Here is a 27,216-nt window from a genome sequence, read left to right as displayed (position 1 = left end):
AAATGTTTTTAATTTTAAATTGTCTCTGTATATTTTTGGAGAGTAGTAAATTCTGAAACCATATAATATGGTACATTAAAATTTTGAACTTAATGAAATCCCATATAAATTTTGGAGGAAAAAAAATCTTACCACTTAGAATTAATGCGTGCAATACCTAGCTATTTGGTCGAATATGGGTAGTTAGTGTAGTATGTTTTTAATTTTAAATTGTTTTTTAAAAGAACTCACAACTTAATGCTATAATGGCACTTAATGTTATAATGCGAAAAAGTCATTTTTTTGGTCTCTTGAAGATTCACACCCATGACATTTCATTAAAGCATAATAAATTTATTAAAATCATGACAAAATTGGTTCAACCTTTAAAATTCACTGGTTTTTTTACTTAAAAAGATAGGTACAAAATCGGTTCAACCTTTAAAAATCACTGGTTTTTTTTACTTAAAAACTGGTTTAATATTTAAAAATTATGGGTTCATGCCACGTGTTATAATTCTATACCAACTTTAAATTAGAACTCGGCTATATATATATATGATTTTTAATATCTTTGATCAGATATAGAAAGTTTTGAAATATTGAAGTACTAATATGTCTGTTTCCGATCTATTTGAACTTAATTTTGAGACTCAGACTCCTTTTGCGTCCTACCTTGATTCAGATAAATAACTTCTTGGATGAATGATGTATAATCGAATAGATCACACAACTTTAGTGTTTGGTGCTTTTATATTATTCGGTTTATTTTTGAGTATGTAGCTTAAGTGTTTGTATCATGTTGATGTGATTCCCATTTCTAAATTATTTTCACCTGCATGTGCAGTTTATCTTAGAGCAGCTCTGCAATCTGATCTGCCCATCCAAACCAGAGCCTTTGTATCTGTTGGTTCTTAACAAGGCACACACGCAGGAAGAGTTCATCAGGGGATCAATGACTAAGAATCCTTAATATTCCAGTGCTGAGATTGGTCCATTGATGCATGATGTAACTGATGTTAAGAATAAAATTTGCCATTAGTTGGATCTGTTGGGTCTTGATAGAACATAGGAATTATGGAAGTTGAAACCGTGCTCTTTACCGGGCATTCATTGATCATATATAGAGTTTGATTACAGAGTTTAAGCTAAACACTAACTCTAGTCTAGCAACCGGTTTCTACCTCTAAATACATTCAAACTATAACACTTGGCATCTTTATCTAGTTATGAGACTATTGCATTAGGACTCTATAACATGTCTCGGCTTTTGGATAGAATTAGAGAACTTCTTAATAGAGTCCCGGTTGGACACCTCCACAGAGTGAGCTGCACAAGACTCCTGCTGAGACTTTGAGTCTTGTGCGAGAGGTGTTCTAATACCCTCCCGCAAGCTCAACGGGGGAGATCGCACGTTGAGCTTGAAACAGAGTTGTTGAAACTTGGCCGAAACAAGTGGTTTTGTAAGGACATCAGCAAGCTGATCGGAGCTAGGAACAAACCGAACCACCAATGACTTATCAGCAACGCGATCTCAAACAAAGTGGAAATCAATTTCCACATGCTTGGTACGCGCATGGAATACCGGATTAACGGACATGTAGGTGGCACCAATATTATCACACCAAAGAGTTGGGGGTGAGGAGGTCCGAACACCAAGTTCTTGAAGGAGTGCCTGGATCCATAAGAGTTCAGCTGTGGTGTTTGCAACAGTGGGTTGTTTGCGGGAGCTCCAAGATACCAAATTTGAACCAAGAAAAACACAATATGCACCGGTGGAATGACGATCGTCTGGACATCCAGCCCAATCAGCATCCGAGTAAGCTTGAAGAACATTGGAAGATGAGCGATGAAGAAGAAGTCCATGAGACAGTGTATACTGCAAGTATCTGAGAATTCTTTTAACGGCCTGCCAATGTGGTTTAAGTGGTTGATGCATGAATTGGCACACGCGGTTTACAGCAAAGCTTAAGTCTGGTCTTGTGAGAGATAGATATTGTAGGGAGCCGACTGTACTGCGATAGAGAGACGGATCTTCCATTGGGTCCCCTGAAAAGGCAGAGAGGACGGATGAGGAAGCCATTGGAGAAGTAATAGGCTTTGCTTCATGCATGTTTGTCTTCTTTAAAAGATCCATAATATAGCGCCGTTGAGAGAGAAGAAGACCTGAGTTCAGTTTGTGAACTTCAACACCAAGAAAATAGTGTAAATCACCCAAATCCTTAACTGCAAATTCAGCATTAAGGAGGTGAAGTAAGTCCGGGATGGCAGCTGGATCTGAAGCTGTGATGATGATGTCATCAACGTAAATAAGCAGGAATACGGTGACTGACTGTGTTTTGTAGAGAAAAAAAGATGAGTCGGCCTTGGACCCGACAAAACCAAGTTGGATGAGCTTTGTACTTAACCTGGAAAACCAGGCTCTAGGCGCCTGTTTGAGGCCATATATAGCCTTGTGAAGCTTGCACACATGATGAGGAAAGTTAGGATTGGTAAATCCCGGTGGCTGAACCATATGAACCTCCTCGGACAAAAGACCATGAAGAAAAGCATTTTGTATATCAATCTGTTTCATTGACCAACCAGCAGAATATGCAAGGGACAGCACTGTTCGGATCGTAATGGGCTTAACAACTGGACTATAAGTTTCTCCATAGTCCACACCTGCTTGTTGATGGAATCCTTTGGCTACCAGCCGAGCTTTGTGTCTCTCAATGGAACCATCGGCCTTCCTTTTCAGTTTGAACACCCATTTGCAACCTACTGGATTTTGGGAGCCATGTGGAGGTACAAGAGATCATGTCCGGTTATGTAGAAGAGCATTAAACTCAAGTTGCATTGCATTTCTCCATTCTGGAATATTTACAGCATTTGAGAAACAGGTCGGTTCCTGAGTGGCTGAGGCATGTTGTGTTAATAAACCCCGAGGAGCAGGGTATCGGACAGTGCCATCTGTGAGCTGTCGTGGCTGAACTATATTGTTCATAGACCTGGTATGCATGGGATGTACTCGGGCAGGAGGAGTTTCCTCATAGGAACTGGAACAAGAGCCGTGTGGTTCTGCAAAATTGGAAGAAGAAGGTGGTGGTGCAGGAGGTTGTGGTGAAGATGGAGCGGGTGGAGGGACAAGAATAGAAGGAAAATTAGGAGCTTGAACAGAAGTGGAATTAGGAGGAGTTGCAGAATCTTGAGAAGCATAAGGAAATCGGGATTCATGGAAGATGACATCCCGAGAGATGTAAACTCGGCCAGATTCTATGTGAAGGCATTTATAGCCTTTGTGATGTTGACTGTATCCAAGAAAAACGCATTCTGTGGAGCGTTGGGAGAATTTATGAGTGTTGTAGGGTCTGAGATTTGGAAAACACGCGCACCCAAAAACTTTAAGAAACTTGTAATCAGGGACTTGATGAAATAGTTTTTCAAAGGGGGACTGATTATTGAGCAATGGAGTTGGCATTCGGTTGATGAGATAACAGGAGGTAAGGCAAGCATCCTCCCAGAATTTTTGAGGGAGCGAACTCTCGGCCAGTAGGGCTAGAGTGGTGTCAATTAAGTGGCGATGCTTGCGTTCGGCACACCCTTGCTGTTGGTGTGTATGAGGGCAAGAGATACGATGTGTGATGCCTTGAGATTGAAAATAAGAGTGAAGATTACGATATTCACCCCCCCAGTCCGATTGTACACTGATTATTTTTGTGTTTAAGAGTCGTTCAACCACAACTTGAAATTTAAGGAAGACAGGCTCTGATACCATGATAGAACATAGGAATTATGGAAGTTGAAACCGTGCTCTTTACCGAGCATTCATTGATCATATATAGAGTTTGATTACAGAGTTTAAGCTAAACACTAACTCTAGTCTAGCAACCGGTTTCTACCTCTAAATACATTCAAACTATAACATTTGGCATCTTTATCTAGTTATGAGACTATTGCATTAGGACTCTATAACATGTCTCGGCTTTTGGATAGAATTAGAGAACTTCTTAGTAGAGTCCCGGTTGGACACCTCCACAGAGTGAGCTGCACAAGACTCCTGCTGAGACTTTGAGTCTTGTGCGAGAGGTGTTCTAATAGGTCTTCTTGAAGATGATTATGGCATGGAGTTGCTAGTTGCTGGGAATATCATCTCTCTTGATTTGAGCATTGCTCAAGTTTTATGAGCTAGTATGGAGAGAGTCAAGTCAATCTTCAAGCACTTTGGCTAACACTTCCTTGTTATTTCCTAATGCTGCTACTTCAGCCAAAGATTGTACACCTATGACTGTGACTTACCGTCTTCAGGTTTGTTGATACCATCTTTTAATTTATGATTCTTAGCACAAAGCTTGGTTTATCAACAAGTGTGGTCCCAAAGAACAAAAGAACTCCCTTTTTACCTTTTATCTGTGTAATTAGTTGGCTGTGTATGGTTTCTGCCCATGGAATCAGTGTCTTGAGATCCATCCAATGCATTTGTTCACATCTACCATTTGTGCTTTGTGATTGGCTTATTACTTACTAAAAAAAAAAAATGATCCCGATATTTTTTATGTTCAGGAGCTTTTACTAAATTTATTGCTGAATGTTAAATGTTCGTGTCTGTTTTTGTTCTAGATGTTCTTTAAAATATGGTGATAAATATTTTCTTGTGTTCCTTGTGAGAGGCAAGCAACATTATGATGGTGAAGCAACTGAACCTGTGATTAAAGAATTGGAGGAAGATAGAGAAGAGTCACAAGAACCGGAGGTTGAGTTTGCCATAGCAGCTGCAGTTCTTGATTATGATGGCCTTGAAATTATTTTGGGCATGATCCAGGTGTGTAGGCGGTTTCTTTACTGTCTTAAGTTTACTCTAAAATTATATTATCTTGAAATGATTAAAATTCTATTATGTTAAAATTCAACAATATGTTAACAAGGTCATTGTTGTTTGGGCACGCTATGGAATTTTTGGCTGGAGAAAATGGCAGAAGATTCTTACATAAATTATTGCATTATTACTGCCCATAGCAATGTTGGTTGGTTAAAATTTTTGTTTTATTTTTTTTTTTTTTTAAGAAGGCTGGATAATGTGGAACTAAAGAGAAGGCTCTAAGGTGCATGGACATTGTATAAGCATTTAACCTCTAATAGATAATTATTTATCTATGAAATGAAATGTCAGTCAAAATGGTATCACAAAGTAAATCCACCATAGTGTTCGTTTTGTAAATTTTTGCCAATTGTAAGTGGAAAATAGTTTGTATTATCTTAAATGAAGTAGAGGTTCTTTTCTTAGTAATAAGAATTTCCAAGACGAACTATTATGGAAGATTTATTGAAACCATTGAATTCGGAATATGGTAAAGTAGCCCCTGGTTGGGGAACTACTACTCCTTTGATGGGTATCACAATCGCTCTATTTGTGATATTCCTTATCTATTATTTTGAAGATTTATAATTCTTCCATTTTAGTGGACGGAATTTCAATGAATTTGATTCACAAGAACTACTAAATAGCTTTTCAATACAAAACAAAGTTAAGTATTTAGGTCGTATTTAGCCCATTCTATTTTTTGGTAGTATTTTACTGTCTGGGAGGTGCAATTTGCATGACTTTCTGATAGGAATATAGACTCAATACTTACCAAAAAGAACATAAATAAATTCCAGTCAACAAATTTCCTAGGTTGTTTTTTTTTTTTTTTTTTTGAATTGTATTCTTTCCAGTTTTGTGTTACTGCCATGTTATAAACACATATTCACATATATTAATATAGCATGTCTGCACTCGGTTAGATGAATGTTTATTCTGTGCTTCTAGTCATTCTCTTATCAGATTCCAAGAGCAACTTCTTGCGATTTGACCTGCCCATATTGTAGCTTGTAAAAGTGGATTAAATATCTTCCTTCACAATTTTGTTCCACTTCAGTTGCCTTTATTTGAAGAAATGTTCAGCATTTGCAAGATGATTTTAAGTCCAATCAAGAGTAGTTGGTTGCAGTTCTTAATCTGCTCATGCTTTGTTGCAAAATAAGAGAGAACAGGCGTGCTGCGTTGAGACTAGGAGCTTTAGGTCTACTTCTTGAAACAGCAAGGCGCGCCTTCTCTGTGGAGGACATGGAGCCAGCTGAAGGAATTCTTTTGATTGTGGAAAGTCTGACGTTGGAAGCAAACGAAAGCGACAACATTAGCATTTCACAGAGTGCTCTTACTGTCACTAGCGAAGAAACTGGCACAGGTGAACAGGCCAAGAAAATAGTTCTCATGTTCCTGGAAAGGCTGTCACATCCTTTAGGCCTTAAGAAATCAAACAAACAGCAGAGGAACACTGAGATGGTTGCACGAATCCTGCTCTACTTGACATATGGTGAACCTGCTGCAATGGATGCACTTGTCCAGCATTTTAGCCCTTACTTGCAAGACTGGGGTGAATTTGACCGGTTTCAGAAACAACACCAAGACAATCCTAAAGATGAGAGCCCTGCTCAGCAAGCTGCCAAGCAGAGGTTTACCCTCGAAAATTTTGTTAGAGTTTCAGAGTCGCTTAAGACAAGCTCCTGTGGAGGGAGACTAAAGGACATTATCCTAGAAAAGGGTATTACTGGTATTGCAATCAGACATCTGACCAATAGTTTTGCAGTTGCAGGGCAGGCCGGCTTTAAATCCAGCGCAGAATGGGCAATGGGTTTAAAACTGCCTTCCGTACCACTTATATTGTCTATGCTGAAGGGCTTGTCCATGGGGCATTTTAATGCAAAATGCAGTTACCAACTTCCCCCATTTTGATACAACACTTATGCCTGCTCCATCCCGGTGAGTGAAGGGGTGAGACTTTAAAAATCATGTCTAGTTTCAGTCTTAATGAAATGAAATTGTTTTCCCCCAAAAAAACTGTCCTCAATTGAATAAATTTTCACTTACTCTAGATTGATTTGGTCTATGTAATTATGACCAAAATAAATGTCCTAAATTAATCACCAAATACATTTGAATTTTTTTTTTTTTTTTTTTTTTTCTTTCCATGAATCTAACATATGAACAACATCTTCAGCAAGCAATATACATGATGAGTCGATGACCAGTAATCAAAATTTCCACCAATTGCCTCATTACCCACATTTCTGACAAACATCTTTGCTACATTATATATGAATCAATATAAAACCATTCACTTCATCCACCCAAAAGGAGAAGGGGAAAAAAAACGAAACAGAGAATAAAAATATCTTGAGCTACGCTCAGGTCATCGCATCATAGTCGTCCAACTGATCATTGTACTGCAGCACCTTTCTCTTGATCTTGGATGAATCTACCCACGTAACGAAGTCTTCCATATTCCTCGTTACAAGGAATGCTGGGTCGGTAACCATCTCTGGACCCACTCGTATATGTCCCTGCTCAATGTATGTGACAGCTTCTTTCAAGTGTTCACAAAACTTCAACCGCACCAAAACAGTTGACAGCCTACGTCTGCAAGGAGGACAAATGCACAGAATAAATGTCACCTCTCTATACCAATGAAGGAAGAGGCTTTGCACCGACATGAAAAGAATTTTTTTTTTTAAGATTTGGTAAATATTCATTGTGGTGCATAAAATATGCGGCGTTTTGCTTCTTTGAGAGAGTTGTCCTGTTAGAGCACTGTAAGAAAGAGATTCATTTGTGAAGGTTTTGCTTTACCTACAGAAGGATGACACGGTTATGCGTTCACAAACTTTTAGAGCATCAATATTTTGCTTCGATGGTATTACACCCATGTTGTACCTGTCATTGACAAAAACACACATGAGTAAAAATATAATAACTCTTCAACAATGAATGACAGTTGAAATGACAACAGTATTACCGGCCAAATAAGGATTTAGTTCTCACTGCCCTCTTACATACCATACCCTTGGAACAAACACAAAAATAGTCTAAAAGACCCGAAATATTCGTATGGGAGTTCAATAACTTTTTCGTTTTTTAAGATTGATAAGGTTATACACTAACACAGTGGGTTTTGAACCCACAACCACACCCTCCATTCTCTTCTTACGGGGAAAGAGTCTTCATTTTGGCTAGAGCTCATTTGCAGATTAGAGTTCAATATAAAATCCTTAATCTAGCCACATGGCTATGGAATCACATCCTGATCTCTCATCTATAGACAATGGCTGTCAGTCCCTAAGAGCTTCTAGGCTAAATATGCCATAAATCAACGCACATCAGTTTTAAAGACCCCAGTTCCATTGCCTCAAAAACTGTGATGATGTAAAGAAGGTATTTTAAAAATTGGAGGAAAATCTTGCTTAGACAGCTCAAGAAACCTGAATTAGAAGCAGGAAGATCAAGATTCCTAAAAACATTGAGGGTAGGTGACCATTCTGCCTTATGATCTGAAGCTGCATGGTGCAGAAAATGTATGAAAAATCCCCGAAGGATGAAGAACAAAAGTTGATCGCGCAGCTTAAGAGATGCTTTCATAGATGTTGAGTAAGTAGCCTTTCAACAGAGAATTTTTAAATAAGCAGTTCTAGACACATTCCCTTCAACTAAACACAAATAAATTGCAAGTACATTTGCACTAACTGATCACAAGAATAGGATTTGCAAACTTTTACTCTGCAAATTGGGGATCCACAGACCCCCAACCTAGTGGACAAACTCTTTGACCATTAAAAAATTTCCCAGGTGATAATTACAAGTATTTATATAAACACGGGATGTTGAAGCACATATAACTATTTAAAATCAACAACTTCACAACTGTTCTTCTTCTTTTCTTTTCTTTTTTTTGTGAACAAATTACGTCAACAAATTCACACTGATTAGGCTAATCAACTGCTCAAAGTTATAAGTGGGAAACATATGAAACTTCTTTCCGGGTAACTTACCCAATGATGTAGGCTACAAGATGCAAACCTATATATCAAAATGATCCAAAAATATGGTTTAATGTTGATATGGGGCCAAATCAGCACATTCCAATGGCTTATATACTTACTAATAACTCATACTTGATTATCTACTCAGATCAGATAGTTGATGGTTTGGCTTTAGTTAAGTTCTCTTAAGTTCTATTGTCAGGGGTAATGTGGTTATTTTTATGTTTATTGGGGTGGGCTGTACCAGCGGCCCAAGAGTCTTATTTTATATTTTGGATTCGCTACTACCATGCAAGTTCCCCCACATTAAAGGTTGCATGCAGAGCAATGTAATGAAACAGGAACATTGTGACAAGCACTGTGACAAAGAAGCATAACAAAATAGTTTCTCTCCATAATTCTAAAGTAAGTGAAAGTATCACATTTGGAGGTTGTTCAGCAACAAATTATACAGCCTCTGAGAATGGACATCTATATCAAATTAGGGAACTATGGTGGTCTAGTTGTTTGCAATTCTTCAATGCAAAGCTGAACATCGGTTCCCTAACCATGGTTACCTTGAGAAAAAGTTAGTTTTCTAAAGCTGCCCACAAGGTGACCGACATTCTATCATGAATATGTTATTTGGAAGCAAAATAACCAATATGATGGGGTGAAATTCTTGGGCACCCAACTAGGTAAAATAAGCCAAAACATGGCTGTCAAAGCCAGCACCCATTTGAGTTCATCTTTCTTTTCCTTTTTCACCAAATCTTTGTTATAATTCGACTATATATAGTACATATGTGCCTACTATTGAAGAATTGCTCTATGTCATATTCAAAAACAATTCAGGTAACCAAAATTCAAGCCAATCTACATACTAGTTGAGCTCATCTAAACATTATTATCAACTAGATTTTTTTAAACAAATAAAAAATCGTATAGACTAAAAAGGCCATATCGGCATCTGCTCTCTTAGTTTTCAACTCAACCACGATCAAATTTCTCACCTCCAGCGACATTATTTAAGCATGGAGTAAACCTCGTCTTAGACAAAACTTAAAATCTTAAAAATTATCAACATTCCTATTATCATTTTCTTTTCTTGGTTCTTTTTCCCTTACTGGTAGAGTTAGAGAAAAAAAAAAAAAAAGTGGAAGCGAACAAACTCACAGCTTTTCAAGCAGCATATCAGTCATTTCAATCCGAAAAGGGTCTTTCGAGTCCATCCTCATCAAAATGCTCACTAGCTTCTGCACCATCCGGCACAAACCCGCATACCTATTCCCAAAAACAAAAATTAAAGAACTAGCTGAAAACCATAAAATAAGCTAAGAACAATTTGTGGGTTTTGAATAGAAAAATGAGAACATCAAAAAAGAAAGGAGGGTACTTCTTGTAATCGTCACGGCCAGTGACATGGTAGCGTTGCATAACAAAGGCCTCTCTGTGACCATGTTCTTTCTTCCACTCCAAAAAATCAACCTTCTTCAGCAGCTTCTTCTCATGAAATTTTAGCTTCCTCATGCTTACCAACACACACAATTTTTTCTAAATTAGGAGGTAAATGCGTTAGATGTCAAAACCCTAAAACACCTTTTTGTTTTTCTGAGAGGGTTTCGTTTTTTTTTTTTTTTTTTTTTACTGTTTGATGTGGGGTTGAGATTGAGGCCCATGGGCCATGGCAGCCCGGTGCAAGAATTTAAGTTATGTCTTCAATTTTCTACTGGGTTTGGACCTGGCCGGTTCTACTGATTGGGCTCGAATAAGCATGTGAATTACAATATCACCTAATTGAATATGACGCTACGAAAACTGAAAACATGTATGAGTGCATTACATGTTTATTTCTTAAAGCAATCTACGAGCCAATTTTGGACCAGGCCCAACACATCCAAATTTTTTAATTTTGAAAAAGAATGCTGCAAAGGTCATCGGGTTTAATATTGTGAGTTTTAAAGTACTCACAAGCGTACGAATCGTTTACAATATAGTGTGTGTGTAAGTACGAGGTCGAATCCACAGGAAATTGTGTTGCAAAAATTAATATTTAAACTAGTTCTATTTTAACCTAGTTCTAAATTTTTTGGGTTTTAAAATAATAAACTAAAATAAAAGTTGAGATAGAACAAATGATAAAATGCACTAAAGTTTTAGAATCTACCTAACCAAATTAAACAACACATTCTTGTATTTTATTTATACGCCCGATAAACATTTAAATTTCATTCATTATTCAAGTTCCGTAATAATATATGTTAAATCATCCATCTTTTAATCAAATAAATCAATATATTCATCAATTGAAACACATTAAATATATAACATTTTAACAAATAAACATTCAATCTAAAGACATAAATCAATAAAATGAATGGAACTTGAATAATAATTCAATAAACATCAGATTATATAAATAGCATAACAAGAATGTGTGTGTTATCAATTGTGAGGTTTTATCCTCAACTAAGGTTAAGAATTTTAACCTCTCATGACTACAAATACCAAAAAATTTTGAATTAAAAGCATAAATATTAAAGACTTACAAAGAAAAAACAAATGCAAGAAGAAAAACGTCCCTGTAGCGCCTCCTTCCTTACGTCTCTGTAGCGTCTCCTTCTTTACGGTTTCATAAAGTCTCTCTTTTATATTCAACTACTAGGGTTAGAAAAAGTCTTGAAAAGATGCCTCTACCCTTTTGTAAAAAAAACCCTTGCTCCAATTCACATGCATGGCTGCTAGAAAAATACATTGAACTCTTCAAACGGCGCCGTACATACTCTAAAGACTAATGTGCCTCCATGTTCATGTGTTTCATTTTTTTCTTTTTTTCCCAAAGGTGCCGCTAGGAGTGTACAAGCGGTTATAATCGGCGGTTATTAGCTAAAACCGCAAACCGCCTAGGCTGTTACTGCTTTTTACCAACCACAATCGCTAACCGCCTAGGCGGGTTAACAGTTATATAATCGCTTTTAATTTGGTGTTGGTTTTGGATCCGATTTTGGCCCAATTTTTGGGCCAGTTTTTGCCACTTTTGGGTCGGTTTTTGTCACTTTTAGGCCGGTTTTTGTGTAGGTTTTAAATCCAAATACAAATCAAAGACCCAAACATTACATCCGAAACATAACAAATCTAAATAACCAAATACAAACAAATCTAAAACCCAAACATTACAAATCTAAAAAATAAATCAAAACATTACAAATCAACAAAAACAGAACAAGGCTGAAAATGATGTCCACACGAGACCCGGATCAACAAAAACATTTCTTTCAGATAAATTAACAAGTTAACAACAAATCACACCAATTACAACCAAAATGCTAAAAGATCCAATCTCACATACCAAAATCAAAACATATCATGCCAAGGAAAATATGAAAAATAAAAAACAAACCCAACGATTTTGTAATTTTTAGAACCTTATCTACATACCCAACAAATCAAACTCACAAAAAAAAAACAAAAAAAAAAAACAAAAAAAACAAAAAAAAACAAATTGAAATACAAAAAGAATAAACTTTTAACAAATGACAAACTTGATATGAAACAGTATGACGAAGGCCCATTGTCAAATGGCAAAACAGAGTATTCGCAAATTAAAAAGTCAATCAGACAAATAGGATAGTTTCAGACTCTCAGAGAGTTATTTTTCACGATATACGAAGAGAAAGCAAGAGAAATAGTGGAGAAGCTTACCAACTACAGAGTAACAGTGGCGGAGACTAGATGAGTGGAGAGGTCTAAACGGTGTTGGGGAGTGGAGAGGTCCGAACGGCTGGGCGAAAGGCGGGAAGAGGGAAACGATTCTAAAGGTTGAAATGAAGTGTGAAATGAAAAGTGAAAACCCACCTAAATGATGGTTATATAAAATGTCAACAACGGCGTCGTTTTGGGCATTCAGCAATGCTCAAAACGACGCCATATCTCCAAGCCTCCCAGGTTTTTATTTTAATTTTTTTTTACACATATTTTTTGATAAGTAATATAGAGTTTTATTAAAAGTGTAAGGCGCTCCTAAGTACACCGACAATATACAAAGAAAGCACCTAACTAGAAAGAGAACAAACAAGCCCAAAAGAACACCCAAGAAGCAGCCCACAAATTAAACCCAACTAAACCCACAAGGAAATATACCCAAAACCCGAGAACAAAACACCTCAAGACCCACAAAGGCTCCCTCTAGCCTTTGGACGTTTGGCGAGCCATCATCTCACCCATGATAGCCAAGAACTTCTCACGGCGACCCGCATCCTTCGCCTGCTCAACGGGCAACCCGTCCCAAAACTCAAGAACCTTCACCCGAGCACGATTGCTCAAAGCGGAAGGGGCTGTCGCAATATTGGCACATTTCTTACCAGAAGGAGCTGCAAAGATGTTCTTGGCAGACTTCTTCTCTTCTACTTTTACTTTCTGCCTTGATTGATCAAGTGCCACAGCAGTAGCACCTGATCTGGTCGGCTGAGGGACAGAACTCAGAGAAGCTGCCAGAGCCACCGAAAGCAGCAATTCCGGTATTGACGAGGGGGGAGAACGGAACGACTTGGAGGCAGGTTCCCAGTTTGGAGCCACCTGCAAACTGCTTGACTCTCCCCCAGAAGAAGATAGAATTGAAACCGCCCCAAAAATCGTCAGCGACTTGGACTCTGACCGAGGAGGACACCCTAGAAAGACTGACGATGCCTGACCCGCACCTTCTATGTGTTTCGACAGGAAAGAAGCAATGGGTATGGGTTTCGGCAAAAATCAACCCAGCTTAACCCCTCTACGCTTAGAGCCCATACCTGACCTAGCAGACCGGCCCAATAACTTCCCAACAGCCCGGCCCAAAACCCTATTAAAACTGACATACAACTTGATCCACGCCAGGAGATTTGAATTCAAATGAGCTGGTTTTATGCCTCAAGCAAAGTGAGTAACATGTGTCTCCTTCTTACCCAGCGTTCGGTGAAGCAATCCCAAGTTCATTGGAACAAACGGATAGTCTCGGGAACGCATTGACATCTCCGTCGACCCATGAGGTTGTTTCTTTAGCTCAAAACAATTCACTGTCACACGCCCATCATCAACCTCCCTACATCACGACTCTAGGAATAGATCCGACCCATGAAGATCGACATGCGAAACCCATAACCCATAATCAAACCCATACTTGACGCAAGAAACCACATCCCCTTGAACCACAGCCACATAGGATGGAGGAGAACTGCCCATTTGATTGGAAGACCCACCCAAATAGTCCGAAGAAGACGCCTTAGAGCCCAGCATTCGGTCTTTAGGGCCCAGGAAGGAGATCAACTTCCACATCTCATCCGCAACCAAAGCCCAACCTCCACCTTTGTGGCCTTTGGGGAGCCAAATAGTCCCTTTCTGACCACCCTCAGCGAAAACAACCACCTCAATGTAGCTGCTGGACTTGTTCTCACCCCCTCCCAGAAGCCTTCAGAGCCTCTTCTATGGTAGCCAGCAGCCATACAGAAGCTTGAACGCCCAAAAAAATGACCTCGCAGAACCCCTTTCTCCTCTCTTCCAAACAGAGATCTGACCCTTTTGACTTCATCGAGAAAGAAAAGTATTTGGCTTCAACAGAGAAGCTCTGTTCCATCCTTAGCAAGCTTAAAGAGCTAGGAGAGCAAAAACTCTAGACTTGCATTACCTACAAGACAGAAACCAACCTCACTACAACTCTCATTATGTAAAGTGTTTACCAGGAGGTTGCGTGCGCTCTCTTTATATATATATAAGTGATTAGCGGTTATTTACCACTTTTCTCAAACTCTATAACTGCTAACCGCCTCCGCCTAGGTGGTTAGCAGTTATTTATAACCGCTTTTGAAAATGGTTAGCGGTTTTGAAGCGATTATAACAACTCCGTTTGTACACCTCTAGGTGCCGCACCACACTGAATCAAAAGGGCCTTTGCTTTCTGCATATTGTCCACAATTTGTGATGACTCATCACCAAATAGTGCCTTCCAAAAATAGACCCGGATTGCCAATGAGGAGCTTCTTTTTTGTTTTTCTTTTTTTTTGTTTTTCTTTTATGGTGTGGGGGGGGGGGGGGGGGGGGGAATGTCAATCAGCTCTTATATTTTTTTTTAAAAAAAAAAAAAATTGATTCAATAATTGATTTGTAGTGCCATATCAGCAAAGTGAGATTAAATTGTGGTTTGTAGCATTTCCCAACTTTCATTATCAAAATTAAGAGAGAGCGTGATGCTCTATTGATGCTGTACAAAACTAAGATTGTTCTGACAGTATATGATAGTAACAAAAATTAAGAATTCAAGTCTATAAAGAGAACTCAGAAAGAGAGAAAATAACAATTAAAAAAGAGAAATACTCTAGTTGCCTCAAAGAAAAACAAAGAATAACTCTAAAATAATACTAAAATTTTATTGATACTCAAAAACTGAATTGAAAAATAAGACACACCATAGGTCTTTATATAAGCTAGGTTTAAGTACTTTTCAAGCAAAATACTTGGAGAAAAAATAAAGAAATAAAAATACAAAAATAACCCTAAACTTGGAGACAGCCAAATATTTGTAGACAAAGAAAAAATATATTATTCCAAAAATAATTATCAAACCTTGTGTATGATTCTTGTCATTCTTGTGTTGATCTTCTCTGTTAATATATTTCAATTCAGTTAGTCTCCCCGGATTGAAAAGAATTCGTTTTTGAATAATTTGAATCATATTTGTTTCAATTTTTTGAATGTCCAATCAATCACTTCCATCTCATACTTCTCAATACCAAAACAACTTGATATCAAAAGAGAAAAAAACAACTTACAACTCATCACAAAATGACTCTAAATAGTAGATCTGAAGTTTTTCATACCAATTTGAGATAAATTAATCTTCACAAGCTCTTGATTTATTGTCATAAATTTACTCTCCGTAATTTTTTTTTTAAATGATCAATTCTTTCTTGACCACACAAAAATAAATTTTCCTCCAAATGATCAATTCTTTTTTATAAGGAAAATTTGACATAAATTTTCGATCCCAAGAAAATCAACATAATTAATTTTCTCAAAAACCCATTGAGATATTTCACTATTTGGACTTTTGTCAAACACACAGCGAATATGGTTTTTGATTTGTTCTTATTAAGAACCATTCTGCTGTGCATTTTCCTAGGTCAAGAAGAATGGAGTTTATGCTGGGATGAAAGGCATCAAATTGCTCTTGATATTTCACATGGGATTGAATACCTTCATGAAGGGGTATGTTGAATATTAAGGTTTTTTTCTTAAAAAAAAAAAAAATTATGATGCAAAATTTTTTGTTTAATCCATCCATATAAATAGACTTTCTTTTCTTTTTTATGATGCAATTTTTTTTTTTTTTTTTTTTTTTTTTTTTTTAAATCCATTCATATGAAAAGTCTTGAACAGGCAGTCCCACCCGTCATACATCATGATTTGAAGTCTTCTAATATATTGTTAGACCGATCAATGAGAGCCAAGTTAAGAAAGTATACAAGAACTTTGTACTAAATCCATTTGTATCTGAAATTTGTTATAGTACTCTAAGATTAGATTTTATATGCATGTTTCCATATGTAGTTGTTTTGCTTTGTTTTCCTGAAGAACTACATCCTCAATGCCCCCCCTTCCCAACTCCCAAGTCTTTGGGTTGCACAAGGTGACAATTTTAAGAGGCATAAATTGCTGCTCAGGCATACATAAATAAGGAAAACAAGAAGTAGAAAAACAGTAATAAAGAGAAGCGATTTTCCTTTTTTTGTCCTGAGAATGGCAGATGCATGCTATTATATATGCTAGGATATTATGTTTGTTTTTTATACTATACCTTTTCGATTTATAATTATGTGGCTACTTTCATTTTTATAGGTTGCTGATTTTGGGTTGACAAAGGAAGAGGTCTTTGATGGCCAGAATTCTGGCCTTAAAGGCACATATGGCTACATAGAGCCAGTTTACGTATCAACAAACAAGTTCACAATGAAGAGTGACATCTACAGTTTTGGCATTATCATCTTCGAGCTCATCACAGCCATCCATCCATAACAAAACTTGATGGAATATGTAAATCTTGTGAGTTGTTTGCCCTTTGAAATTCTCCTTTGTTTATAATATTTTGCATTACCAAACTTTCTAGCCTGTAAACCTTTAACCATTTCAATAATTTCTTTTCAAGGCCTCAATGAGTCTCGATGGTGTTGATGAAATACTTGATAAGGAACTTGTTGGAGAATGCAGCCTTGACGAAGTAAGAGGGCTTGCTGGTATTGCTCAAAAATGCCTGCACAAATTTCCAAAAAAGTGACCTTCCATAGAAGAAATTTCACAAGCTATATTGAAGATAAAACAGAGACACCTCGCTAAAGTAGATACAATGTCTTTCGGAGGCAGAGATTTTTCACGAACGGTGAGCTGAATAGAGGATCAACAACTGGAGTCAGCTTAAGTAAGAAAGTGAGTGAATGACCACAAAATCTCTTTCTTTCTTTCTTTTTTTTTTTTTTTTTTTTTCTCTCTCTCTCTCTATCTTTCATATATATATCTTGTTTTTTTCCCCTTTGTATTCCTGGAGTAATACTTATGCTAGAAATACACATGTCAAAAGGTAAATGAATGAATGAGCTTCCATGGCTCATACAGGTCAATATCTATCCTGATGTTAGGGTTTATTTATCCAAGTCTTCTTAATCCCACTATGCCCAAAATGAACTGTAGATACCAAGAGGGTTGCACTATATAGCTTAAACATACATATATGCTTATGCAATAGGAAGCCTCATGGATGCCATGCTATATAATAGACCGGATATTTGTTTTCCAGTTGGCATGATCAGCCGGTATCAATCAAATCTTGGACCACTGCATTGGGTAGCGGTTAAGCATATACTCAAGTAGAGATAAAGGATCATTGGGCCTTAGGGATAAAACCCAAGTCCATACTTAGAAGTTGGTAGCAATGGAACCCTAGCCCTAGACGCATGGGGAGGATATTCTCTCCCCATGGCTGCGTGATGCAGGGGCAAGGGGAGCAATTTCTCCCCTTGGCGGTGCATCCTAGTAATCTAGTATGTAGGGATTGGAATTGTAGTTCAACTATGACTCCAGTCTTATTTCTGCTATAGTTCTAGTTTATCTTCTAACCCTATCATGATTGTAAATCTAAGTCTATAAATAGAGGGTCATAGTGATATATTATTTAACTGATTCATTTCATCAAAGTTGCGAGTCCACACTCATGGTCATATTTAGATATCAAAGAGAAGATATCGAGGTTGAGTTAAGAACATGAAGAACACGTTTTTCATTCTTCAACATGCAAGGAGCAACTCAACCAAAATCAAATAGCCCTAAGAGCCTAAAAGATGCTGAATTCGATTATAAGTACCATGAATTTGTATATTTGTTTATCTTAAAGCCAAAATTTTCTTAGGATTAACGTTCGGCTGTGCATATTTTGATTAGCACATGATCTCTAATAGAAGAGAGCTAGCTGCACATGTCACTTGACACGCACACGCATCACGTAATACGTGTAAGGGCAATGGGATTTGGGCGCTATGAGGCACACTTTTCACTTTGCATGTGTGCATCGAATTTTTGAAAATACAAGTTGACTAAGACTAGTCTCATTCGACCGAGCTGATGCATCACAATCTCCATACAAAAACCCGAGTGCTATCGTAGAAGTCTTGAGAGAAGCTTGTTCAACTGAGAGAGCTCATTCGACTGAAACTAAGGTTAGGTCGACCAAGCTAGCCATTTCAGGTGTGATTTTTTAAAAAATCTAAATGTTTTCTAGCTATTGGAAGGAATTAATATGCGATTTATGGTGTCTATTAAAGTGGATTTGGTGGTTAAAAGTCAAGACCATTGGATCAAATGATTTTGGACCATTAGATGTGTCCAAAATCACTATAAATATGACCCTTTAGCCATATGCAAAGGCACAATCTCATAACTTATTTTTTTTTCTTCTATACATCTATTTTGTCCTATTCTTTCTCTAAAGGTGTTTCTTGTTACTCTAGAAAGTGTTATTCTATTTACCCAAAAAAAGAAGAAGAGAGAAAGTGTTATTCTAAGAATAACATTTTGGGCTTCATTGTATCGTGGGAACTATTTTTGTCAAATCCCTTGGTACATAAAAAGTGGACAAATACGCTCTAAAGATATTGTCATTGCGATCAAGCCTTCGAGTCCAATTTTATTTTCCTTCATATTTTGCATGTTATTTCTATAATATTTTCTAACAAAAAGTAGCCATTGATTCATCTTTTTACAAGCATTTGTCGATTCAAAAGCTAATTTTCACTACTATGTCATCTCAATTATATAATTATTGTATAACAGTCTATTAAATAATATTACTTTTTAAAGGATCTTATTGTTTAGCAATCTTAAACATATGCAAAGATCCGCACTTTTTCATCCTAAGAGTATTGGAAAACTATATATAAACCTGAAGCCCCACAAAGTCCAATTACTCTATATTCTCACTGTAGATTGAAAGTGCAAACATTCAACATAGTAATAGATGGATAGAGATTTGCCAAGTTTTCGGAAATGGAAAAACATGTTTTACACAAGAAGCAACAAAAGTATCGATCTTAGAAGAGATACTTAGAGATCGAACCGTATTTGTGTAGATGTTGTAACAACTCTAGTTCTAATTATTAGTATTTTATTATGCTTCTTCAAATTGTTACCTCTCATCCACACAAGTAATAACATATACACGCATACATCTCCTTTAATGGCACGCAGCTTCCCCATTGATACATTTGACTCACGAAAACATTGTTACACCATGTTGAATTTTTGCAAGGTCTATCCAATGGTCCGCCTACATATGGGCATATCTCAACGGCTGCTAGCATTTGAACTTTGAAGACATTATTGAAAATTAGGATTCTGGAAAATAACAAAAATTGACAAATAATATAACATGCGAAGCAACAATATGAGCGATCTAAGAGAGAATACTTACTTGCATCTGTAAGAATGATGAACACAAAGCAAATAATGATAATTATAGTAGAAAACTTCTGAAATTGAAAAGTCATGGCTTCTTTTTCTTATATTTATGCTAATTTTATGGGGATAATTAAAGAGTATTTATATATAGCATGAGGACATGGCTTTATTTAAATTATTTTAGCAAGCTACAAGTGCATGTTCATGATCCATATTGGTCTTCCATTGGTAATAAAGTAAGAAATTAAGAACGCTTCATTTGCTTATTGAGCGTCAAACCTATATCACTAATCAAGTTTAGTGGGTGAGTTAGAATTGGAATTTATGGGTGGCAACCGACAAGATTAAACAATAGAGATGAAAAAAATTAATTAAAATATTAAAAAATATAACTAACATGCACAAATTTTTCTCAAAACCATTTTCATTTAAAAATCATTTACGTTAAAAGAAGCGTAACCTAAAATTTTCATGTACGTCCACCAAACACCAGAAAGTGTGTTAAACATATTTTTGACAATATTTTCTTTTAACGTAGTCTACAAAAAAAAAAAAAAAAAAAAGAAAAGAAAAAGAAAGAGAGATAAAGTTGAAAAAAATAATAACTTGAGATTTTTTGTGGTAAATATTGTACCTACAAAAAATAAGATCAATACTCATTAGCAACGACAAAATGTCATAGTTAAAAGTCTTATTGTCGCTGCTATTGATCAATTGCGGCGACGACACGTTGACACTAATGTGGTTGATCCTAATAATCCAACGCTATTGATCATTAGTGCACTGACTTCTATGTTAATGTTAATGATCTCTCAACATGCAGTGACAACATTAGTCGCTGCTACTAGTATTTTTTGTTGATGCTATAAGAGTTTTGAATCAAAACAATGTCGCTACTAATAGTCCATCATTAGGGGTATGTGACCCAATGGTCGCAGCTATATATTGATATATCATTAGCAAAGAATTTTGAAATTTGATACCATTTTTTTTTTTGGAAGTACATTTTTATATCAATTAGTAAAATGTTGAGGTGGGATAAGGATAATGGTCTTAGATAAATTCAAGCCTTTTTGGTTTCTTGAGCACTCCCAATAGCTTAGCTATTTTCAATGTAAAATAGCTAATCAAAATCGATTTTTACTACTTCAATTAACCAATTTCCAAAACCTATACATAATTTTATCTAAATTTTTCTCTATTTTATTAAGATAATATTTGTTTATTTACTTTAATTAAAAACCCATTTCCAATATAAAAAAAAAAAAAAAAAAAAAAAAAAAAAAAAAAAAACACCAAATTAAACAACCAATCACTCCGAATTCCCATCTTCTTCGGACTTTTTCTACTTTCTCTCTCTTATATTCAATTGGAGGTGGCAATATTATATAATTTAATTTAATATGGTTAGTCTAGAGCAATCAACGTTAATATTTACTTTACCTTAATATTCTTAAACTCTTATTCTTTCCAATATTACCCACCAATATATAATTCTATTCATATTTTGGTAGCCTTTCATGCTACTATTTTGTCTAACAAATGCAGGAGGTAAAGCGGTGTGTTTGTATTTGTCCCCCCTCACCCCCTTCTAACTCCGCCGCTAATGTCTAGATTAACTCTTGAAGATGTTGAATGTGATCTTTATAATGGAAATCAATGATTGACTGATAAACATGCGCAAGAGTTGGAAAATAGTAAATCCTCATCCATCTATAATCAGACCTTTTCTTCACATTTGTAGCTTAGTTAAACACCTTGAACAACCTCACAGTATATTAGTACTGATTGGTAATTTTCTCGTATGCATAAGCTATTAAAAAGAAGAATAAATTAAAAAAAAAAAAAAAAAAAAAAAAAAAAAAGGCAAATCATCGGCAATTTTTTTATTTTTTTTTTGGAACGGGTAAATCTTACCATATCATTGATCAAAATCAAATAAACAATTGATCCCAAACAGATGAGATCTAGGGACAAGCAATTTCCTTAAAAATTATGCTAGAGATACACGCAAAAATCTCTTCTAACCAACATTAATCAACCTTGCGTTCGACAGCCTCCTTTACTAACACAGGTCCTGCACTATTCAACTCTCTATGAACATGAGCAAATTCAGCATACCGCAAACCACTAAGCTCCTGGATAACACTTTCAATAAAATGGCCAGTGTTTGAAAGGTACGGAGGAATCGATTGAATATGTGAGATTACTTGTATCGCGTCTCCTTCAAGAACAACATAAAAAAAACCTTCCTCCTTGCAAAACTTAACAGCCCAAAGAACTGCCATGGCTTCTGCAGTCTTCGTATTTGCAACAATTGGTTGCATCACAGTTCTAGCTCCCAAGAATTCTTCCTTGCAATCCCTAGCTACAATCCCCAAGGCGATGCAACAATCCTTACTGTTAATGGATGCATCCTAGTTAACCTTAATGATTCCGGTAGGAGAAGGTTGCCATCTTTGCTGCCTAGCCGTAGTTGATCATTCACCACTCAGAATTGACTGCAAATCTTGGCTATTACACCTCTTAAATTCCTCCAGTGCCCCTGCTGCCTCGACAAAAACTTCATTGGGATGTCTGAACACCCCTTCAAAGACTAGGGAGTTTCTTCTTAGCCATATTCGTCTAGCCATAACTACCAAAAGTTCTACTTGGTCCTTATCCATCCATCAATAATAAGACGTTTTCTTCACATTTGTAGCTTTGTTAAACAACTTGAACAACCTCACAGTATATTAGTACTGGTTGGTAATTTGCTCATATGAATAAGCTATTAATTAAAGATATATGATATATTGCCACCTCAAGACACAATTCTTGGCAATTTTTATTTTATTTTATTTTTTTAGAAAAAATCCTAAAGCTAGCTAAGAGACTACCTTGTCACATGGATAAGGTGGTCAAGAGTTGTGTCTTAAGGTGGCAAAAGATGTATCTCTTAATTAAAAAAGCAGCAGCAGAAATCATGGGCAATTTTTGTTGGACCCAAAAGTCAACTAAACCCAAATTATTCTCAAATTAAGTTCTTAGCCCATTGACTATGGTCCAAAGCTCGACTAAAAATTTCTATTTTCTTATCCAGCCAGTCAAAGCCCACATAACATTTTCGGAACACTGAGCCCATTGCATGAACGACGTTGTTTTGACTAACACCCACTACGCTCTTCTTAAAACTCCTGAACCGGCGACTCCACCAAGACAGACACACACCACCATGAAACCACACCAGCACCACCTCAGACTCCGACTCCACTGTCGCACCACCGCCGTGACCACCACGAGCCGGCACTACGCCACGAAATACACGGCGAAGGTGACCTCCACCTCCCCCACCGGGCTCTCACTCACGGCCGAGGTCACCCCACTCCGTTCCCCCTACCCCACCGACATCCGCGGCTACCCACTCCCCCGCCGCGACGTCATCTGCAAGGCGACTCAAATCCTCCTCCACCACCACGCCAACCAATCACGTCCATCCACTTCACCACGCTCAAACCCAAACCCCTTCCTCGACCTTTCCAACTACCTCCACTCCCTCGCTCTCCCTCTCACCCCCTCCGAGGCCTCCGAAATCCTGAAATCTCTAAACCACCCCTCCCTCGCCCTCAACTTCTTTCGCCTCTGCCCCTCGCTTTCCCCAAATTTCCAGCACGACTCCTTCACCTACACCCGCCTCATCCTCATCCTCTCCAAGTCCTCCTCCCCCCCGGACCGCTTCGATCTCGTCCGCTCCCTCCTCTCCCAGATGGACCAGTCCAACACGCGTGGCACCATCTCCACCGTCAACATCCTTATCGGCTTCTTCGGCAACTCCCAGGACCTCGACCTCTGCATGTCCTTGATCAAGAAGTGGAACCTCACCATGAACTCTTACACCTACAAGTGTTTGCTCCAGGCGTACCTCCGCTCCCACGATTCCGACAAGGCCTTCCATGTGTTCACCGAAATGCGCCGCCGAGGTTACAAATTGGACATTTTTGCTTACAACATGTTGTTGGATGCTCTGGCCAAAGACGAAAAGGTCTGCGTCACTATATTCCCACTTGTTTTATCTTTTATACATATTTGGTTAAGGTTTTGCCGCAATTTTGAAAGGGCTAATATAATTTGCACTGGAAGAATGCATAATGCGTAATTGGGCTAATATGATTTGCCAATATAATGTGCCCACATGATGCAATAGAAGTGACTGTCATAAAAATGAATGTCTTCCAATAACATACAAAGAAAATGAATAAGTGTCAACAAAGATTGGAGTTATATCAATGGTGGGCTTCCTGTTTTTGTCCGAAGTAACTTTTATCAGCTACTTTGTGCCTTACATTTGAGTTCCCTGGATCCTGATTATCTGATCTGCAGAATTGTGACAGGTTGACCAGGCTTACAGGGTTTTTGAAAACATGAAAAGGAAGCATTGTGAGCCTGATGAGTTTACATACACAATTATGATCAGAATGAATGGAAAGATTGGTAAAGCTGTTGAGTCATTGGCACTCTTTCAGGAAATGCTAGCAAAGGGCTTCGCTCCAAATTTAATTGCTTATAATACCATGATCGAGGCACTTGCTAAGGGTCGGATGGTTGACAAGGCCATTCTTCTCTTCTCTAAAATGGTACAGAATGATTGCCGGCCGAATGAATTCACATACAGTGTAGTTTTGAATGTTCTGGCTGCAGAAGGGCAGCTTGGTAGACTAGACGAGGTCGTGGAAGTATCAAAGAAGTACATGAATAAGTCGATATATGCATATCTTGTAAGGACTCTAAGCAAGCTGGGCCATGCAAGTGAAGCTCACCGGGTGTTTTGCAACATGTGGAACTTCCATGATAAGGGGGATAGGGATGCTTATCTCTCCATGTTAGAGAGTTTATGCAATGCAGGCAAGACAACAGAGGCTATAGACCTGCTGGGTAAGATTCATGAAAAGGGAATAACTTCTGATACAATCATGTATAACACCGTTTTCTCAGCCCTTGGCAAGCTGAAGCAAATCTCCCATCTTCATGATCTTTATGAGAAGATGAAACAAGATGGTCCTTCACCAGACATATTTACGTATAATATTCTCATCTCCAGCTTTGGTCGGGCCGGAAAGGTTGATGAGGCAATTAAAATATTTGAAGAGCTTGAGAATAGCAATTGTAAAGCCGACATAATCTCTTATAATTCCTTGATCAATTGCCTTGGGAAGAATGGTGATGTTGATGAAGCTCACATGAGGTTTAAGGAAATGCAAGAGAAAGGATTGAATCCTGATGTTGTCACATATAGCACGCTCATCGAGTGCTTCGGTAAGACGGATAAAGTTGAGATGGGCTGCAGGTTGTTTGATGAGATGCTTGCTGAGGGATGCTGCCCTAACATTGTAACATACAACATCTTACTCGACTGTCTTGAGAGGTGTGGGAGAACTGCTGAAGCAGTGGATCTGTATGCAAAACTTAAGCAGCAGGGTTTAACGCCAGATTCAATTACATATGCAGTGCTTGAACGTTTGCAAGGTGGTTCACATAGGAAATTCAGACTTCGCAGGCAAAGTCCGATTACTGGTTGGGTTGTTAGCCCTTTGAGGTGATGAAGTTGAAGATGGGTTTAACGCCAGATTCAATTACATATGCAGTGCTTGAACGTTTACAAGGTGGTTCACATAGGAAATTCAGACTTCGCAGGCAAAGTCCGATTACTGGTTGGGTTGTTAGCCCTTTGAGGTGATGAAGCTGAAGATGGGGATTGCTGAAGAAACAAATTACATATTTTTAATCACTTCCTTTTGGGGGAAAGTGTATATGGAGTTTTTGATGATATTCCCGTAAGAGGGACCAACATTGGATGATGACCATTTTTTATGTTCTACTATTTATGGTGGCTGTTCTTGTTACACTTACCACAAAGATGATGCGACTTCAGGAAGGCAATCCGGTTTTTGCATCTATTCAAGTTATGGGGTTCTACTTCTTTTCTCTTGTTACTAAACGAAAGGAGCAGCAGCTTTTTATCATCGGTTTTTTTATGGATGTTAAGTTAACAGGTCGCTTTTCAACATGACAGCGGCTGTGTCAGGTAAGCACGTTTACTGTTACTCTAATGTGATATAGTGAAGATTGCTGATTCATTACGTGCAACATTACGTACTTCATTGGATCACGATTGAGGTGGTTATTACAGATATGAAGCTCCAAACAGTTCTCTCTCTATCCAATTAGTTCATGCAGTAAAATATAGCTGTTACTGTTGTTTATGACTTGTAATCAAGGAGTAATGCTATAAGGTGGGCTAGAGTCCTCCTTGTCTCTTTCCAAATATCACGTGACTTTTAAAATTATCATTTAATTTAAAATGATCATTATTGAATTTTGATCAAATAGTAATTTTCAAGCCACGTAACATGTAAGAGAACACAATGAAGACTCTTGTCCTCTTTATAGTGTTACTCGTAATCTAATCTGGCATAATGTTGTTGCCTGACGATTGTATTTGCACCGCAGCTCCCGCCAAAATAAAGGTATTTTCAGAATATTTTGGTCAAATTTGATTTTACATTCAACATAACGATCGAGAGTGACAGATGGAGCTAAGTTGCAACACATTGGTAGTTTGAACATCCAAAGCATGACACTGTCAGTTCGTGGTGCTTTATCAAAAATTGTTGTTAGTTTAGGGGGCTAAATAATATTTAATCCAAATAATAAAGTATTGTGTAATTATTAATTGGGGGCCTTAGGCAACTTCCTAAAGGTTGAGCCGACACTCATAATGATCTATCTTGATTATAGAGGTGAAGACTTCTGATTAATATGCTGGTATAGTTACAATGCCCTAAACAGTCCATGCGAGTTGTTATTTTATATAACTATCATCAATATAAATAATTTGAATTCACAACAAGTTATAACAATGACTTTTAATCCCGAGTGGAATATGAACTCAAATCTGAAGTGGTGATCATTTTGATACATTTAGGAGTGAGATCTTTCACGGTCAAAATTTCAGTGTGCTGGGAGATCACATGTAGATGATGGGAGCAAAGCGACATGAAATATCTCATTGATATAAATTTAATAGAAATTAATAATTTTGAAGATCGGCTGGAGTATTTTAGTAAGGAGATGCTAAAATTGAATATGCTAACTGAAATAACATTTTCAGAGTACAAGAATAATTATGAAATTACATCGGGTACTCAAGGATTAAGAGATAGTGAATTACAATGACAGTTTATTTATGACTTTGTTTTGACCGGATAATTTAATGTAGGTGTCAATTGCAATTGGAAGATGTCATTGTGAGTTTTGAATAATCAAAAATAAATACTAGAATGCAATTACAATTTTTTAGTGGAATAAATTGTACTTAATAGTAACATAAGACAAATTATGAGATAGTCTCCTACGCTTATTAAAGCTAGCGTTATTTTCCATTTAGATATCTTCTCAAACTGATTGTTATTCCTT

The 27,216-nt window shown here is 37.3% G+C and overlaps 2 protein-coding genes and 1 pseudogene across 2 annotated transcripts; 2 read left to right on the top strand and 1 right to left on the bottom strand.

Moving 5' to 3' along the window:
• Window positions 1-7,029: 7,029 nt before the first annotated feature.
• On the bottom strand, window positions 7,030-10,382 carry LOC133864027 (uncharacterized). Its single transcript, XM_062300213.1, has 4 exons — window positions 10,190-10,382; window positions 9,970-10,077; window positions 7,628-7,711; window positions 7,030-7,417 (listed from the first exon to the last, which is right to left on the bottom strand). Exons 1-4 carry the CDS (start codon window positions 10,321-10,323, stop codon window positions 7,186-7,188), a joined length of 558 nt encoding a protein of 185 aa, XP_062156197.1. The 5' UTR covers window positions 10,324-10,382; the 3' UTR covers window positions 7,030-7,185.
• A 3,430-nt stretch (window positions 10,383-13,812) lies between these two features.
• On the top strand, window positions 13,813-17,236 carry LOC133863153 (calcium/calmodulin-regulated receptor-like kinase 2; annotated as a pseudogene).
• A 5,642-nt stretch (window positions 17,237-22,878) lies between these two features.
• On the top strand, window positions 22,879-26,347 carry LOC133864457 (pentatricopeptide repeat-containing protein At1g51965, mitochondrial). Its single transcript, XM_062300799.1, has 2 exons — window positions 22,879-23,785; window positions 24,135-26,347. The coding sequence occupies exons 1-2, from the start codon at window positions 22,892-22,894 to the stop codon at window positions 25,338-25,340; spliced, it is 2,100 nt and encodes a 699-aa protein (XP_062156783.1). The 5' UTR covers window positions 22,879-22,891; the 3' UTR covers window positions 25,341-26,347.
• The last annotated feature ends 869 nt before the right edge of the window (window positions 26,348-27,216 follow it).

Source organism: Alnus glutinosa, chromosome 3 (assembly GCF_958979055.1).
Source record: "Alnus glutinosa chromosome 3, dhAlnGlut1.1, whole genome shotgun sequence".
Classification (NCBI taxonomy): domain Eukaryota; kingdom Viridiplantae; phylum Streptophyta; class Magnoliopsida; order Fagales; family Betulaceae; genus Alnus; species Alnus glutinosa.
This window is presented reverse-complemented; position numbering and strand designations above follow the sequence as displayed.

Excerpts from the sequence above, each read along its gene's own strand:
- LOC133864027 (XM_062300213.1), bottom strand. The coding sequence starts at position 10,323 with ATGAGGAAGCTAAAATTTCATGAGAAGAAGCTGCTGAAGAAGGTTGAT. Across the intron at positions 7,712-9,969 it reads GATATGCTGCTTGAAAAGCT|GTACAACATGGGTGTAATAC; the intron begins GTGAGTTTGTTC and ends TGTCAATGACAG. Across the intron at positions 7,418-7,627 it reads ACCGTGTCATCCTTCTGTAG|ACGTAGGCTGTCAACTGTTT; the intron begins GTAAAGCAAAAC and ends TCCTCCTTGCAG.
- LOC133864457 (XM_062300799.1), top strand. The coding sequence starts at position 22,892 with ATGAACGACGTTGTTTTGACTAACACCCACTACGCTCTTCTTAAAACT. Across the intron at positions 23,786-24,134 it reads CTCTGGCCAAAGACGAAAAG|GTTGACCAGGCTTACAGGGT; the intron begins GTCTGCGTCACT and ends GAATTGTGACAG.